At 47.7% G+C, this 13,313-nt stretch overlaps 6 protein-coding genes across 6 annotated transcripts; 4 read left to right on the plus strand and 2 right to left on the minus strand.

Moving 5' to 3' along the window:
* Window positions 1-1,876: 1,876 nt before the first annotated feature.
* EURHEDRAFT_515252 (NADPH oxidase family protein) lies at window positions 1,877-3,548 on the plus strand (the record flags this gene model as incomplete). Its single annotated transcript, XM_040786352.1, has 4 exons — window positions 1,877-1,913; window positions 2,839-3,128; window positions 3,183-3,290; window positions 3,348-3,548. The coding sequence occupies 4 exons, from the start codon at window positions 1,877-1,879 to the stop codon at window positions 3,546-3,548; spliced, it is 636 nt and encodes a 211-aa protein (XP_040639070.1).
* A 2,467-nt stretch (window positions 3,549-6,015) lies between these two features.
* Window positions 6,016-7,645, plus strand: erg27. The gene is made up of 2 exons (XM_040781841.1): window positions 6,016-6,197; window positions 6,391-7,645. The coding sequence occupies exon 2, from the start codon at window positions 6,434-6,436 to the stop codon at window positions 7,478-7,480; it is 1,047 nt and encodes a 348-aa protein (XP_040639071.1). The 5' UTR covers window positions 6,016-6,197; window positions 6,391-6,433; the 3' UTR covers window positions 7,481-7,645.
* An 817-nt stretch (window positions 7,646-8,462) lies between these two features.
* Window positions 8,463-9,449, plus strand: EURHEDRAFT_377462 (uncharacterized protein; the record flags this gene model as incomplete). The annotated part of the gene is made up of 2 exons (XM_040778970.1): window positions 8,463-8,604; window positions 8,653-9,449. 2 exons carry the CDS (start codon window positions 8,463-8,465, stop codon window positions 9,447-9,449), a joined length of 939 nt encoding a protein of 312 aa, XP_040639072.1.
* A 642-nt stretch (window positions 9,450-10,091) lies between these two features.
* EURHEDRAFT_412204 (uncharacterized protein) lies at window positions 10,092-10,621 on the minus strand. Its single transcript, XM_040781842.1, has one exon. It carries the CDS (start codon window positions 10,593-10,595, stop codon window positions 10,236-10,238), a length of 360 nt encoding a protein of 119 aa, XP_040639073.1. The 5' UTR covers window positions 10,596-10,621; the 3' UTR covers window positions 10,092-10,235.
* Window positions 10,622-10,970: 349 nt separating this feature from the next.
* Window positions 10,971-12,811, plus strand: EURHEDRAFT_412205 (2EXR domain-containing protein). The gene has a single exon (XM_040781843.1). It carries the CDS (start codon window positions 11,142-11,144, stop codon window positions 12,390-12,392), a length of 1,251 nt encoding a protein of 416 aa, XP_040639074.1. The 5' UTR covers window positions 10,971-11,141; the 3' UTR covers window positions 12,393-12,811.
* Window positions 12,452-13,241, minus strand: EURHEDRAFT_412206 (uncharacterized protein). Its single transcript, XM_040781844.1, has one exon. It carries the CDS (start codon window positions 13,172-13,174, stop codon window positions 12,527-12,529), a length of 648 nt encoding a protein of 215 aa, XP_040639075.1. The 5' UTR covers window positions 13,175-13,241; the 3' UTR covers window positions 12,452-12,526.
* Window positions 13,242-13,313: the final 72 nt, after the last annotated feature.

Raw genomic sequence — 13,313 nt, forward strand, 5'->3', positions numbered from 1 at the left:
CCTTCTAGTTTCTGACTCGTCCGCACTTAACCAACAACCCAGCATACGTGCTCGGTTGACCTTGTTTCTCTATTCGTTACCTTTACCGATTCTACTTGTTGATTATCTTACGGAGCCTGGAGGGGGCGATATACCTTCGACGTGATATACAGAGGACCTGGATGGTCATTGAGCATATGAGTGCTTGGAAGACACTTAGGGTAAGTGTCCTGTCTCGAAATACAACTAACTAGAACCCTAGGTATGATACGAGAGAAGCCAGGTTGTGACACATATTCCAAACACTATTCAGTTGGTTCAAAGCGGCTACTTAAACTTGATGGCCATAGTAGCCATTTAAGTGCAGAGTTTGATGGATTCTGCAAAGAGCATGCAATAATTTGTCTCTGTATGCCACCTCATTCATCTCATTTTCTTCAACCACTAGATGTTGGTGTTTTTGGGCCATTAAAACGTGCATGTGGCGGCCTGGTCACGTTGGCTGGGTATCACGTGAGGTGCAGTTTTTTGCTTTATTGCTTTGTTGATAAATACGGCGTTACCTCCTCTCTTCCTTCCTCATGTTGATTATTCTCGTCGATAGCTACCTAGGTAGAACCCATGAGTTGGATGTTCCATTATCCTAGTAGAGCGCTGTTAGAAAGAAGGGATTGAGACAGCGTGATGAGCGCACTGCGGACTATATGCGTAGTGTTCAAGAGACTAATCGCTGGTGTCTAAAGTCCAACCACCAGCGCCGCAAAGTATTCTCGCGGCGGTCACATGACTGGCATTAGTCATGTGACCTGTTATCTATGTACATGAATAGACGATGGGTAATAATGCATAAGTCCGCACTGCGGAGGTCGCGCTGCGGCCTCCGTGCTACACAAGTTCTAACAAGCGCCGTGATACACCGCAAGAAGCGACAGTGTGTCACAACCTGGCTTCCCTCGTATCGTACCTAGGGTTCTAGTTAGTTGTATTTCGAGACAGGACACTTACCTAAGTGTCTTCCAAGCACTCATATGCTCAATGACCATCCAGGTCCTCTGTAATCACGTCGAAGGTATCTCGCCCCCTCCAGGCTCCGTAAGGTAGTCAACAGGTAGAATCGGTAAAGGTAACGAATAGAGAAACAAGGTCAACCGAGCACGTATGCTGGGTTGTTGGTTAAGTGCGGACGAGTCAGAAACTAGAAGGTAACCAATGCTTGATTAACTAGATTGATTGCGAAGAACTAACTAGGTGCATGAATGAGTGTCCTTATATATCCTCCGCTTGTATACCATATGGACTACCATTCTGATGGTAGTGATTATGGTAGTTGATCACGTGATGCGCCTGTTAACTACCACCTGTGATCCCTGTCCTTCCTGCATTATTACCAGAGCTTATAGTCCAATGATTCTGCCTTGACTCCCCGCATAATCACGTGAGATTAGTGCCTTAGGTATCTGTAACACATGGCTCCTAGGCACGCTCTTGATCGCTCCCAAGAGTCAGACTCATAGTTCTAGTCTTGAGTCACCAGGCGTCTTAAGCTCTGAGACTTATGGCTTAGCGGGTCCTGAAATTGTAGGGGATATAAGTTGGCATTCTAATGGCCTGGTAGGTCTTGAGACCGCGGTCTTGGAATCTGCTGGGTCTCCGGCTCTGTCTACCGCCCTCGGGTCGGTGTCACCGAGCCCTATCACAGCCAAAGCGGCGGGTGAAAAAGTGGAGGCACAAGTAGAGGATCTTTTGGGTGGCACTCAATGAGGTGTCCCAAAGTAAATGAGTCGCCCTCTGCGCAATCAATTCTCGGCGCTTTTATTTTCCAAATGAGAATAGGCAATATGAAGGACCACATGGTCACTCCAGGCATAATACAGGAAAACGAAGAATACGATAGAAAATGGTGAGCAGATCCAGAGTCTCGCATCATTACCCCCGTGAGTGTGAAGGAGAGTCTGGAGAGATAATTTATTTGACTGTGCATTCATTCCTGATCGACGAGTTCAACGCACCTGCAAGACCAAGTTGTGCTCCAAACTTTCCAACTCACCGAAAAGAAATGCGAAAAGTGATGAATTACATATATTTGCTGAAACATGAGTATTTATGATAGGCTTCTCAAGCAAAGCCTCCATTGATCACAACAATGCTACTAGAACACGGATTGTAGTTATCATATGCGGCAATCAACATATTTCTCGTCTTCTTTAGAATAAAGTCGTTGACTGGCGCTGGTCGCCGGGCCGGAGAGCTGACCTTAGTCAACTTGATATTCCCTTTATCAGCTATCCATCTAAGCTTCCTAGCTGACCTTCTAGGCATAAGACGGAGCACATGCTGTAGGATCCATCGTGCTACCGGCTGGATGGCCATTACTCTGCCATCATTTCACATCATTGTGGCGGTTCAGGGCTAGGGATTTACCTTTCCACTCCATGAACTACAAAACCTTCTTACTATGCTTGTATGTCTTGTTAACAATATCATATACTCCAACTAACGTTTAGCAGGCTGCAGTCTCACTAGGTGTCCTTGCCCTATTTTCCATTCCATGGTTCCGTCAATGGTTTAATGAAATTTTTCTCCGAGGACATTAGATTCTCGCCGGGATCTTTGTCTACGGCACCTGGCCGCATATCCCAAAGCAGAGCCACTCCTCAAAAAGATATATCTTGATTGCGTTAGGGATGTTCGGGCTGATCTTATTTTTACAGCTGGTAACTCTTCTATATTAAAACGGCCTGTTTGCGGGTCGCGGTTCTCCCAGGGCCATTGCATCATTTAGCACGGGCGAATTTACCAAGGAAGGAACTGCGGTGAAAGCCGTCTGTATTCATGTTCTCTTACCTCGGCCTGTGAAAGTGGAGGCTGGTCAGTATATTAACCTCTGGATACCGTTGGTTAGTCTATGGTCGTGGATGCAGACACACCCTTTCACGGTCACATCGTGGTTTGAGGGTGCACAAGACACGGTGAAACTTCTGGTGCATCCATGCTGTGGTTTAACTGCTGATCTTCTTCGCTATGCCTCCGCTACTGCGGGGAGCTCGGTTTCTTTCGTGGCCTTGTTCACTGGTCCTCATGGAGTGAGTGAGGAAGTTGGCCGTTATGAAAGTGTTTTAGTCCTTGATAGCGGATCTGGTATCGCCGTGGCTATTCCATATCTGAAGAAAGTGATTTACGGTTACAACACCTGAATCTCCCAGGTTCGCCGGCTGCATTTAGTGTGGCAGGTAGAATCAGTTGACAAGATAACCCCAGCCCTGGCCCTACTAAATAACCTCCTGAAGGACGTCATCATGGATGATGGTTATGTGAGTATTGGATTAATGCTGGGATGCTCCTAAGGCTGACAATAACCACGGTTTCAGATACTGCATATTTCTGTTTACGTCAGGGACGGCCTTGAGCAGAATGAACTACCATTCGGTCGGCATAAACGAGTCTGTATTTACCATGAAGCACCAGATTATCAAAGCATAATTTCCCTCGAGGCATCTGGAAATCAAATTGAGAGGCTCCCTGAACCCTGGGACGAGCAAGGTCGAATGCTGGTGTTCGGCCTCTTGTAGGTAGTGCGCCGCAGGGAGTTCCCGTTCCTCATCATCCAAGATCGAATCATCATCAGAAAGATCTTCCGGGTCGTCATCACTGTCTAGCTCGGATGCACTATCCGAGAATTCATCGGTAGAATTGTCTGAGAAGACGTCCGGTACATCGGTATTGATACCGCTGTCGTCATCGGACACGACCGGTCGTGGGTAGTGCTGCATAACAGACCAAAGCGTGTGAAAGGAAGGGATCTCTGGATGGCGAAAGAGCCGGGCAGGATGACAAAAGTTTGATTTCTCCAGCTGTTTTGAAACAGGCAGTGAAAACTAGATATGGGAATGTGAGTTGCTTGAAAGCGAGGGAAGAGAAGTGAGAGAGCATCATGGTCATTCAAGGCTTTATAGAATTCGAGCGAACGAGACGGCCGCGGGGGGGGCCAAAATGGCTCCCTCAAAAATGGCCTCCTCAGAGAATTGAGGTACGATTGAACGAAGAGCTAGGCCCTCCGGCGGCGGAACCATGACGGGTGGGCGTTCAGGAACCAGGAGGAAAACCAACCAGTGCCGGACGTGGTGTTAAAGCCTGTTGGCCGTGTGAATACTTACACGTGACGCCAAGGCCGCTGCCCGTTAGCAGGACGCTCAAAACGGCGTCAAGTGTAGCCTAACTGTTTCATCGTTAAAGAGAGTTATTTTTTAATATGAATATGGATTTCGCATCATAACTTCCACAGCATTGCGACCCAAGGCCGACAATTACCCGATTCGGATGCGGCGTAGGGGGTCAACACAGCGGTGGGATACTGCCGGAACTTTTCCTGGTCTTGCATCATCGTCAGCATGTCAATTTCTAGAAACGGGCCGTTTTTCTATTTGGAATAGCAAGAAACACCTTGCCTTCTCTATGGAATACAGTCAGTGATCACGATTACGTTCTCCACGATGTATCCCGCCACGCTGGCAAAGCCTCTGCCAACTGTCAGTGCGCTCGAGTCAGGATGCGCGCTACGAACCGCGCGGGCCCCGTCGAACGTTCGCCCGCCCGCCCGCTTAGTCGAGGATAACTTCATACACAAAAAGAAGCAGAGGGAAACGGTCTGAATCAGGCTTAATGGCATGATGAAGCGCTGCAGATACGTTGACTGCATCATGACTACGGAGTATGGGGGGTACGGAGCCTATATGAGCTGTATCCGGAGTACATCCCGCGACCGAGTGGCTGGGCGATCCACACTAGTGCATCTACAGATACCGCATTGCTCCGGCCGGATGTAAAGCTGCAGGGAAGGAGCAGGAGTCAAACTGCTTGGGTTTTGACACGTATCGAAGCTGTGCCGCCCCCCCTCCGGAAGCATTCGCTGCATTGATTAGCGGAATAAAGAGCCCCCCGCCTCATCTCAGTCTGGATTGGAATCGAGATAGTATTCCCATTGATGGTGTCTCGAATAGCGAGCAGATGGGACAAGTCAATTCGCATGGAGTTACAGAGCACGGAGCTATTTTAATTAACATCATATATGCATGAAGTGCAGGATATTCTATTGACTGCTTAATATCCATCGAGACTTCGGCCATGAGTATCGTATCAGGAAAGAAGCCGTGCAGATGGCTTGATTATTCCTTGCATCATTTCTCGCTGCCCATTTCAATGGCCAGTGGTTCGGAACGTCAGTGATTAATGCCTTAGTGGCGCCGCTCGTTATTACCGAAGGCCCTCTCGTTTCTTTTGCTATCAATTGGGAATCATTGTTATTTAGTACCCGTTTGGCACGGACTATCCCCCCCTCCCCGGCGCCTGCAATTGGGCTGACTCGGGTTATTGAGACGAACACAGGGCAGCTTCTGTCCGTTGCTCATACTCACAATTGTCAGCGGTGTGTTGGCAATTCCAGACAGGGAGAAAAAAAAAAAAAAAAAAACAGAAACAGCAGACAACTATTGCAAACACACAATGTCTCGAGACTGTCTGCTTTCTGGCCACGAGCTTCTTTTTACAATTGCCAATTGCATTTTTTTCGGTACCTTGCATTGCTAGTGCTGTTGCTCACGCCTTTTGCTGTGTGCGGGTGAGGGAATCTTCTTTTTTCCTTCTCGGTCATTCGCGACGATACATCAATCCATAATTGAGTCAAGAGCCCTACAAAAACGCGCGATTGCTCCAGATCACCGGTGCGCAATAAACGGGGATTTACTCTTGTCTATTCTGCGGGGTGAAATCAGCATCTCATATTACTTTTATCTTCCCCCCCTCTGCAAGCCTTTTTGTCTTGGTCCACTTTGTACAACAAGTTCGCCTCCGAGGATTGTATTCATCTGACCTGTGACTTATCGATTTTTACTTGCGCGACTTCCGAGCGGTCTGAATTGTTACTCGGCGCATAACCTGCTTATCTCAACATTTCCCGCGCGACAAGCGAAAAAGAATACAAGCGCGACAAAAGCAAACGCTGGAAAAAAAAAAAAAAAAAAAAAAAAAAAGGGGGGAGGCGCGACAGGAACGAGCCGTTCCTCTGGGCCAAAGTCAGAGTCTATTTTGGCGCTGACTTTGGGTATCGACTGGCTGAGAAAGTTCCCGAAGCTGGCGCTTGGCATGAGCATGGAAAGCCACAGCGTTTAAGCGCACCTGGGGAACTACATTCTGTATTGAGCGTTTGCGCGCGCGAAAGTAAGGTAAGATGATCATAATGTGTTTCTGTTTCACTTTTCCTTTTATTATCACCGTCGATCTATCCGGTGCAAACAAAGCGTCCTTGGGTTCTGTCTTCTTATAGCGGCCGTTCTTGTTGCACTGTCCGAGATTGGTACCCAATTTATTCCCATTGACCAGTGTAACCGCAACCATGGCTAACGTTGACGAGGATAGCCTTTCCTTGGATTCCGACGACTGTGAATCGTTGGACGTGTGGATGGCGTCGCATGAGGTTGATCAGAAGGCCCTGGGGGCCTTTGCGGCTTCCACAGGGCTGGAGGATCCGTTCTTGTCTACGATGCTGTACAAAGTCTTGGGTTTGTCGGTGATGCTTTCCAAGAAGCTTCTTCGTGCACGGCGGCTGCGACGTTTGGATCCGACTCGCGAAACGAGATCCCTTCAGATGTACCATCACATCATATGGCTTTCGCGCGAAGGTCTTTTAATTCTGGAAGAGTTCGTTCTTCCAATGGTCGAAGCGTATGTGGAATTGAAGGTCCTGGCGCATAAACTTCGAGCTTCATTTTATCATATATTTGTTTTGTTCCACAACCAGCCGGCTGTTCACTCTCCCGGTGTCATCGGTTTACCAGCCAATGGTGCTACGATTAGTGGCACAGGACTCGGGATATTGTCTCAGGAGCCAGGGACAAGATTCTCTTTCAAATCAAAACCAGAAATACTGCCCGTACCGGTAGAACTGGCATCTCGCTGGGAACATCTATCGGCAGGGAGAGTCGCCCAACATCCTCCGGGTCTTGCACCTGTTCAACCGCCCAAACCGGCAGCATCGTTTCTTCTTCCACTGCAAGATTTCACTACAACGGCCACAGCCTGTTTCAACCATGCCGCCACATTAGCGGAGCGAATGCTACCGGGATCCCATCCACTGCGACTGTCCGTCAAGCTCGAATACGCCGCCTATATCTACGACTGTCTGCATGACCCCACCGCCTGTCGACGACTAGCGAAGCAGGCTATTGCCGATGTATACAATGCCCGGGAAGGAATGGACGACGATAGCTTCGAAGACGCCGCCGAGATAGTCAGAGTGCTAGGGCGAATGGTCAAGCGCGGCGGCAAACCAAGCAGCGGAGGCAGCACAACCCGCACCGGAACTCCGGGTGGGGACAAATCAAGGAGCGAGGGGAGTGAAACTTCGCAAACGAGGAGGGGCACAGCTACGACCACCACAGCTACGACAACTACAACAATGATGTCGCCCAAATCCGAGACACCGGCGACGATGACGAATCGTATATGATAAAGAGTTGTACTATGGGGTTACTCTGTATAGGGACCATGAAGTGTACAGGAACATGGACTGATGAGGTGTTTGTCATACTATGAATGATTAATGATCTTTGCATTGTTTTCTATATAATCTGCTGCCTGATGCTATACAAATACATTATCCTGATTTATTGTCGGTAACTTACAGTACCGTATGGTAAGCAACGTGCGATCGTCGCACGACTCAACCTTCCGACGTGCAGCGCCTTGTTTATTATTATCATCCTCTCATAGACATCCAATATTATTCTATATACCTCATTGCCCCTCCATACCCCCCTCATTCTTTTTATATGCAGCATATAACGCGATAGCAGAAACTCTTGGCCGTCGCATCCCACAGAGGGGCGACAGGGTCCTTTACGTCATTTGCCCTCTATATTTCTCTTTGCGCCGGCAAAAACCGACGTTTGACGTCGTCATCGACACTCACCGCGAGGGAATCGCTTTGCCGGGGATCATCCCGATTTTCTATATACGTACATAACATCTACACACCGGAATCTGGATCTCTTTTCCCTCGTTGCTCTTTTCCTCTCCACCGCCAGTGGCTGCTCATCCGGTTTCGCGCTGATCGTCAACGGGTTGCTGGGACAGAAAAAAAAAAAAAAAAAAAAACCACACCCACTTTTAGACGAGCTGGGCGCCCTGTGAAATTCGCCCATTTTGCGCCTGCCCTGCGACTGGACTCTTACTTGCAGATTGCAGCTCTCGTTGACCTCGTTACGGTTCGGTAGACATAACGTTACATCTTCGTTTGCCATAACTCATAATAATCTTCTACTTCTCTCAACGTCCTGGCAATGAGGTTGTCATTGTCCGTCTTGCGCCTTCCCGAATTGTCCGAAGCCGATCCTGAACCCGAATCCGAATTCAGATCCTATACCAGTTGAGTGCGTATTTTTGTTGATTGAACGCAGTCTAGTCCGGGGTCATAGCCCGGCGTGTGGACGATGCGGTCAGGGCTGGAAAAACCAGGTGCAATTCCGTTTTTGGCGCTTGTTGTCTTTTCGCTGCTTAGCTTGGTGCCGTCGTTATCATGGGATTGGGGGTCTAGTTGGAAGAATGGGTGGTATATTGGGAGTGAGGTCCGACGTGAGTATCGCTTTACGTTACGTCTATGGCAGTTGCTGATGGTAATAGCAATTGGTGCAGATTTTTCGCGAATCGTCAAGGATGGTTCTGTTGACACTCGTTTGAGAGTCCGGGCAACAAGCGGTCAGTGTTGGCCGTGGTTATGTGGTGATTCTCTGCCTCGTTCGCGTCCTGCTGCGGTCCCGAGCTCATTTGAGACTGCGTCTGCTTTACCAAATGATCCTCCCTATCCGTGGGAAAATTTTTCGACCCTTACTCGAAGTGTTCGCGCTTTCACAGCCTTCATTCAGCAGTTGGATGACCGTCAGCTGCTACAGTCTTTTTCTACTCGGAGCCTACCTTTGGTCGAGACAGCGTTGTCGCACCCTCCCTCGAATCTTTCCGACACTTCTTCCTTACAGTTACCTTTATTGCGTGACGAATCTTTTGAAAAAATGGTATATGACAATAATTATACGACCTCAACGACCAACAAAACCGATACCAATCCCAAACTAGAGTTTTGCGAGTATTTCAGCGGTGTTTGGCAGCAGGCCTGTCTCACCGTCCACGATACAGTGAAGGCATTTTCTACTTCCTACGACGCTATAGACTCAGCACATCTACCTAATTCTTCAATACAGCCGCCCGTTTCACGTCCTTCGGATACTCACCAACTAAAGCTACCACTGCAACACAACGTGTCTGGACCTACCGTAGCACCCAAAACAATACCGTCCGCAAATGCAGCTACAATCCTCTCCGGCGACTCGCAGGATGCAGGGAGCGGTCGAAACCCCAAACAAGTCCGCGGCAGCTGCATGGCTATCGTGATCGGCTTGGTAGTGGGAATCATGTGGTTTTGATATTAAGCGTCATCGTATACATCCGATCTTATTGGGCGTCCATGGCTTTGGGGTTTTATTTTCTTTGCATTATACGGTACACGACTTCATTTGCTTTCTTGTTCATTTTTTTGCCTTTTGTCATGTTATATATGGGCATGTTGAATTTGATGATTGATGATTTGATTTTATTTGCTGGTTTGCTGGACTAACTTTGCGCTACTAACTTTACATGCTGTGGATATGGCTGGGTATAAGTCTTGCTCACGATGTTGATCATACCGCTATTACGAGTCGTGGCATGAAGATATTTTTATCAATCGAATATATTGGCTTTATGAAGCTGCCTGTTTATTTTAAGCAATTGTTCTGACTAGAGTCGTCACCCCCGCTGTGCCAAGGTCGATCAAGTCTCAGTACAGTAATCACATTTATAACATCTCCAGTCTTCTGTTTCTATAGAGATCTCCGGCAAAACCGTATCATAGGAAACAGGATCGTTGATATCCGTTGTCTCTGTCATATATTATGAGACAAAATTCTAAGCATCTCTGAAGGGAACGCTTACCAATGATTAGGTCCCTATACGTTTCGTCTGACATTAGTTTGCAAGGTTGACAAGGCAAAAAGTGACCATCTTTGCTGACCTTCGAGTAGGAACGGGTCAAGTGCTCCATCAAGCTTATTTTCGAAGAGAAACTATAGTCCTCGGCTCAGTCTATACTGAGTAATCATCACGATTAGTAGCGGTGACAGCTGGAGAGACTCATGGGGCGGATTCGTTTATTCGCTATCTTCCTTTCCAGCCTATCGAGGGCTCGTATGGATTCTTAAAAGGGAAATTGAACCCTTTTTCTCTCCATAGGCATAGTAAAATACACTCTTCCCACTATCACGAATAATATCCACCGCAGCAATCAAAAAGAACACACAATGCGTCCCATCTTGTATTAACACCCGCATGCTTGCCCAGGACCATCTCATTTGGACCGCATAGTGGTATGCTTCAGTCACCATGAACGTGTGGTAGACCATCAATGCAACCGCTGCGATTGTGGCGCATCGTAGGGACGAAAGCCGGAAAGCGAGGCTGTGGATGAAGAACATAAATACAAGGAGAAACATGGAGAGAGCATAGATACGTGCGAAGTTGTTTAGGTTGGACATTTTCATGGTTTCTATTAGAGAAAGTGAAGTGAAAAAGGCTTTATTCTTGAGAATACGAGCCTGAGGATCTTAAATAGACAAGGCTTTCAAATTAATGATACAGGAACACTTCAGTTTTTTTTTTTTTTTTTTTTTTTTTTTTTTTTTTTTTTTTTTTTTTTTTTCTTTTCTAAAGCTAAGTCAGAAGAAAACCGCTGATAATTGCCCGTGTCTTACCGAAATCAAACCTCCAAAGGATGAAGCCCTGTCCCAAAGAGGAAAAAGGTCTTTCTGCTTCAGCCACAGCGCCACATTTGGCTGCTTATGACTGACGTCATCTTCCAACTGCCCGAAATGAATGGGAATAACTTCCAATTCTAATTTGTCCATGCTTCACTTTAAACACATTTTTGCCCACTGGTTCACAAGCTCAGAGATGACAGTTGCTGTTGAAGTTCGCTACTTTGGGGCGACTGCTGGGCCTCTGTTTAATTGTCTATATCGCTACGGAGAGGCTTCCTATAACATCAACTAATCCACCGTGCTCCGGTCCCGTTGACTTTCAACATGTCGCAGCCCCATTTGCAGCTCTTTAACTGCCTTCAAGAATACAAAGAGAACTCCGACTTCCCGTTCTTCCATCTCCTCCCACCCGAGTTGCGTCTAAAGATCTGGAACTACTTCCTGCAACGCCCGCGCATCATAACGGTCCGTTTCGAAGTCCGCACAGACAGACAAGTAGACGAAGATGGAGGAAGCACCAGGTATCGCGCCATTGTGGATGGACATCAGGTGATAAGCAAATTGATGCGAGTCAATAGCGAGGCAAGAGAGGCAGCATTGGGCTTTTACCGATGCCATATTCCTTGCATGCTGGTGCATGGGATTGCGGGAGAAGAGGTTATGAAACCGGGGACTTTCCATTTCAATCCGGAGTACGACTTTCTTTGGATATACCCGGGTATCTTGGCGAAGAATACCCTGCTGGATTTTATATATCATCTGAAACATACGCATGATCCTCGTGGTGTTGGTTTGCTCAACCTGGCGTTGGACACGCACAGTCTGAACGCGACTGATATCAACCTATTAGAGCCATCGAACCTCAATGCTGAACACAGGAATGCGTTTGTCGAAACTGTCAGCAAGCTACGAGAGATCTTTTTTGTCGAGAAAGTGCGCACGGGACGTCAAGTTTTGGGTCCCTTGAGTGGGATTCCGACGTCTAAAACGATGTTTAACCGCTCTTTCCCGATAATGGCGATGACACCGAACTTTGAGCGCTTGCGGCGTGATCCACGCCATATAGCCGAGGACTTGAAACAGGTATATGTGGAGAGTGACCCCCTTGGTCTGCTCCATCAATGGCAAAGGATACTGAAGAAATGGGACATTTCGCCGTCCGGTGTCGAGTATCGACTGATGCTAAGTTTTAGTCCGCCTGGCAGCGAATTTCCTATTTTTGATCGCGAGAGCGCAAAGAGATGGGTAGAAAAAGAGGATTGGGAGTGGACAGGGAAATGGCGTATTGACGACAGCGTAACAAATGCTAACCTAGCGCTACGCTATTTCGATATCAGCGACCAAGTCATACAGTACCCGATTGGCTCGTTGCATGAGAAGTACAAGAATGAAGACCTCGAGAAAGCCGTGAAACCGGCTTTTGGGTTCTGGTTGTTCCCGATGGACACGTTTGGGACGTTGCCGCCAGAAGCAGTTTCGGAGGAGGCGTGGTTCCGGCCGTTCACGAAAGAGCTTTTGGATATGACGGATCATTGGCCTGAGCTTGGGCTGTTGAGCTTGCCTAGGATGTCTTGACGGCACACTTATAAGGAAACCTTTCGCCTGAAGTTAGGTATATAACTGGGTGTACACTAATCATGAATAGAACATTGTCATTATGAAGCATGATAGACTATAATAGCATTTTTAATCACTGGGAAATACGGATACTACATCGATGGCTTCCCACTTTCCAAAACCCCCGCCCCAGCCTTGAGAAACCCCACAGTGGAAGGCAACTGGTTCTCACCCACCACAAAAGACCGCGAATTACCAAATCCATAATACTGAGCACTTCCAATCTCAGGCGCAAAAGTAAGGCGCCATGTCAGCAAATACCCAGCGACATTCCACGCCACCTCCTCTTCCGCAGTCGCAAACACAGACGCCTTTTCATCACCCGTATCCTCAACCCTTGTCTTGTAACTCCCATTATATGCATCTACCCACGCCTTGTACTGCTCCTGTACCGACTCAGGAAGCGGCTTCAGGACATCCTCAATCGTCACATCGCGCTCCTCATCGGGTTGCAGATCGCTGGTGCTCCGCGTAATAAAGCCTGTCTCGTAGTCGGGATCAATTCGGTAGTGACGCGGTTTTGCTTCATTGGATGGTGGTTGCTCTGTGGGCGGGAAGGCTTCAATGGAGGATGGTGTTCCATCGGAGGCTTTTGTGATTTTGAAGGTGAGGTCAAAGGTTGTTTCGATGGTGGTGGTTGTGTTTTCTTCGGAGTCGGTTTCGTCGCGGGTGGTTTTTATGTAGCGTTGGGATTGGGGATGAATGATGAAAATATTTATGGGGTTGAGAATGTCGGCCATTTTGATTGTTAGGGAAAATTGAGGGTACTGAGTAGAATGTAATTGATGTGAAAATGAGAGGATGTCGCGCCCATCAGAGATTAACTTTTCGGCCCGCCTGCAGCTTTATCAGATCCTCAGTACGGCTATCTGTGATAAT

This window comes from Aspergillus ruber (assembly GCF_000600275.1).
Source record: "Aspergillus ruber CBS 135680 unplaced genomic scaffold scaffold00012, whole genome shotgun sequence".
Taxonomy (NCBI): domain Eukaryota; kingdom Fungi; phylum Ascomycota; class Eurotiomycetes; order Eurotiales; family Aspergillaceae; genus Aspergillus; species Aspergillus ruber.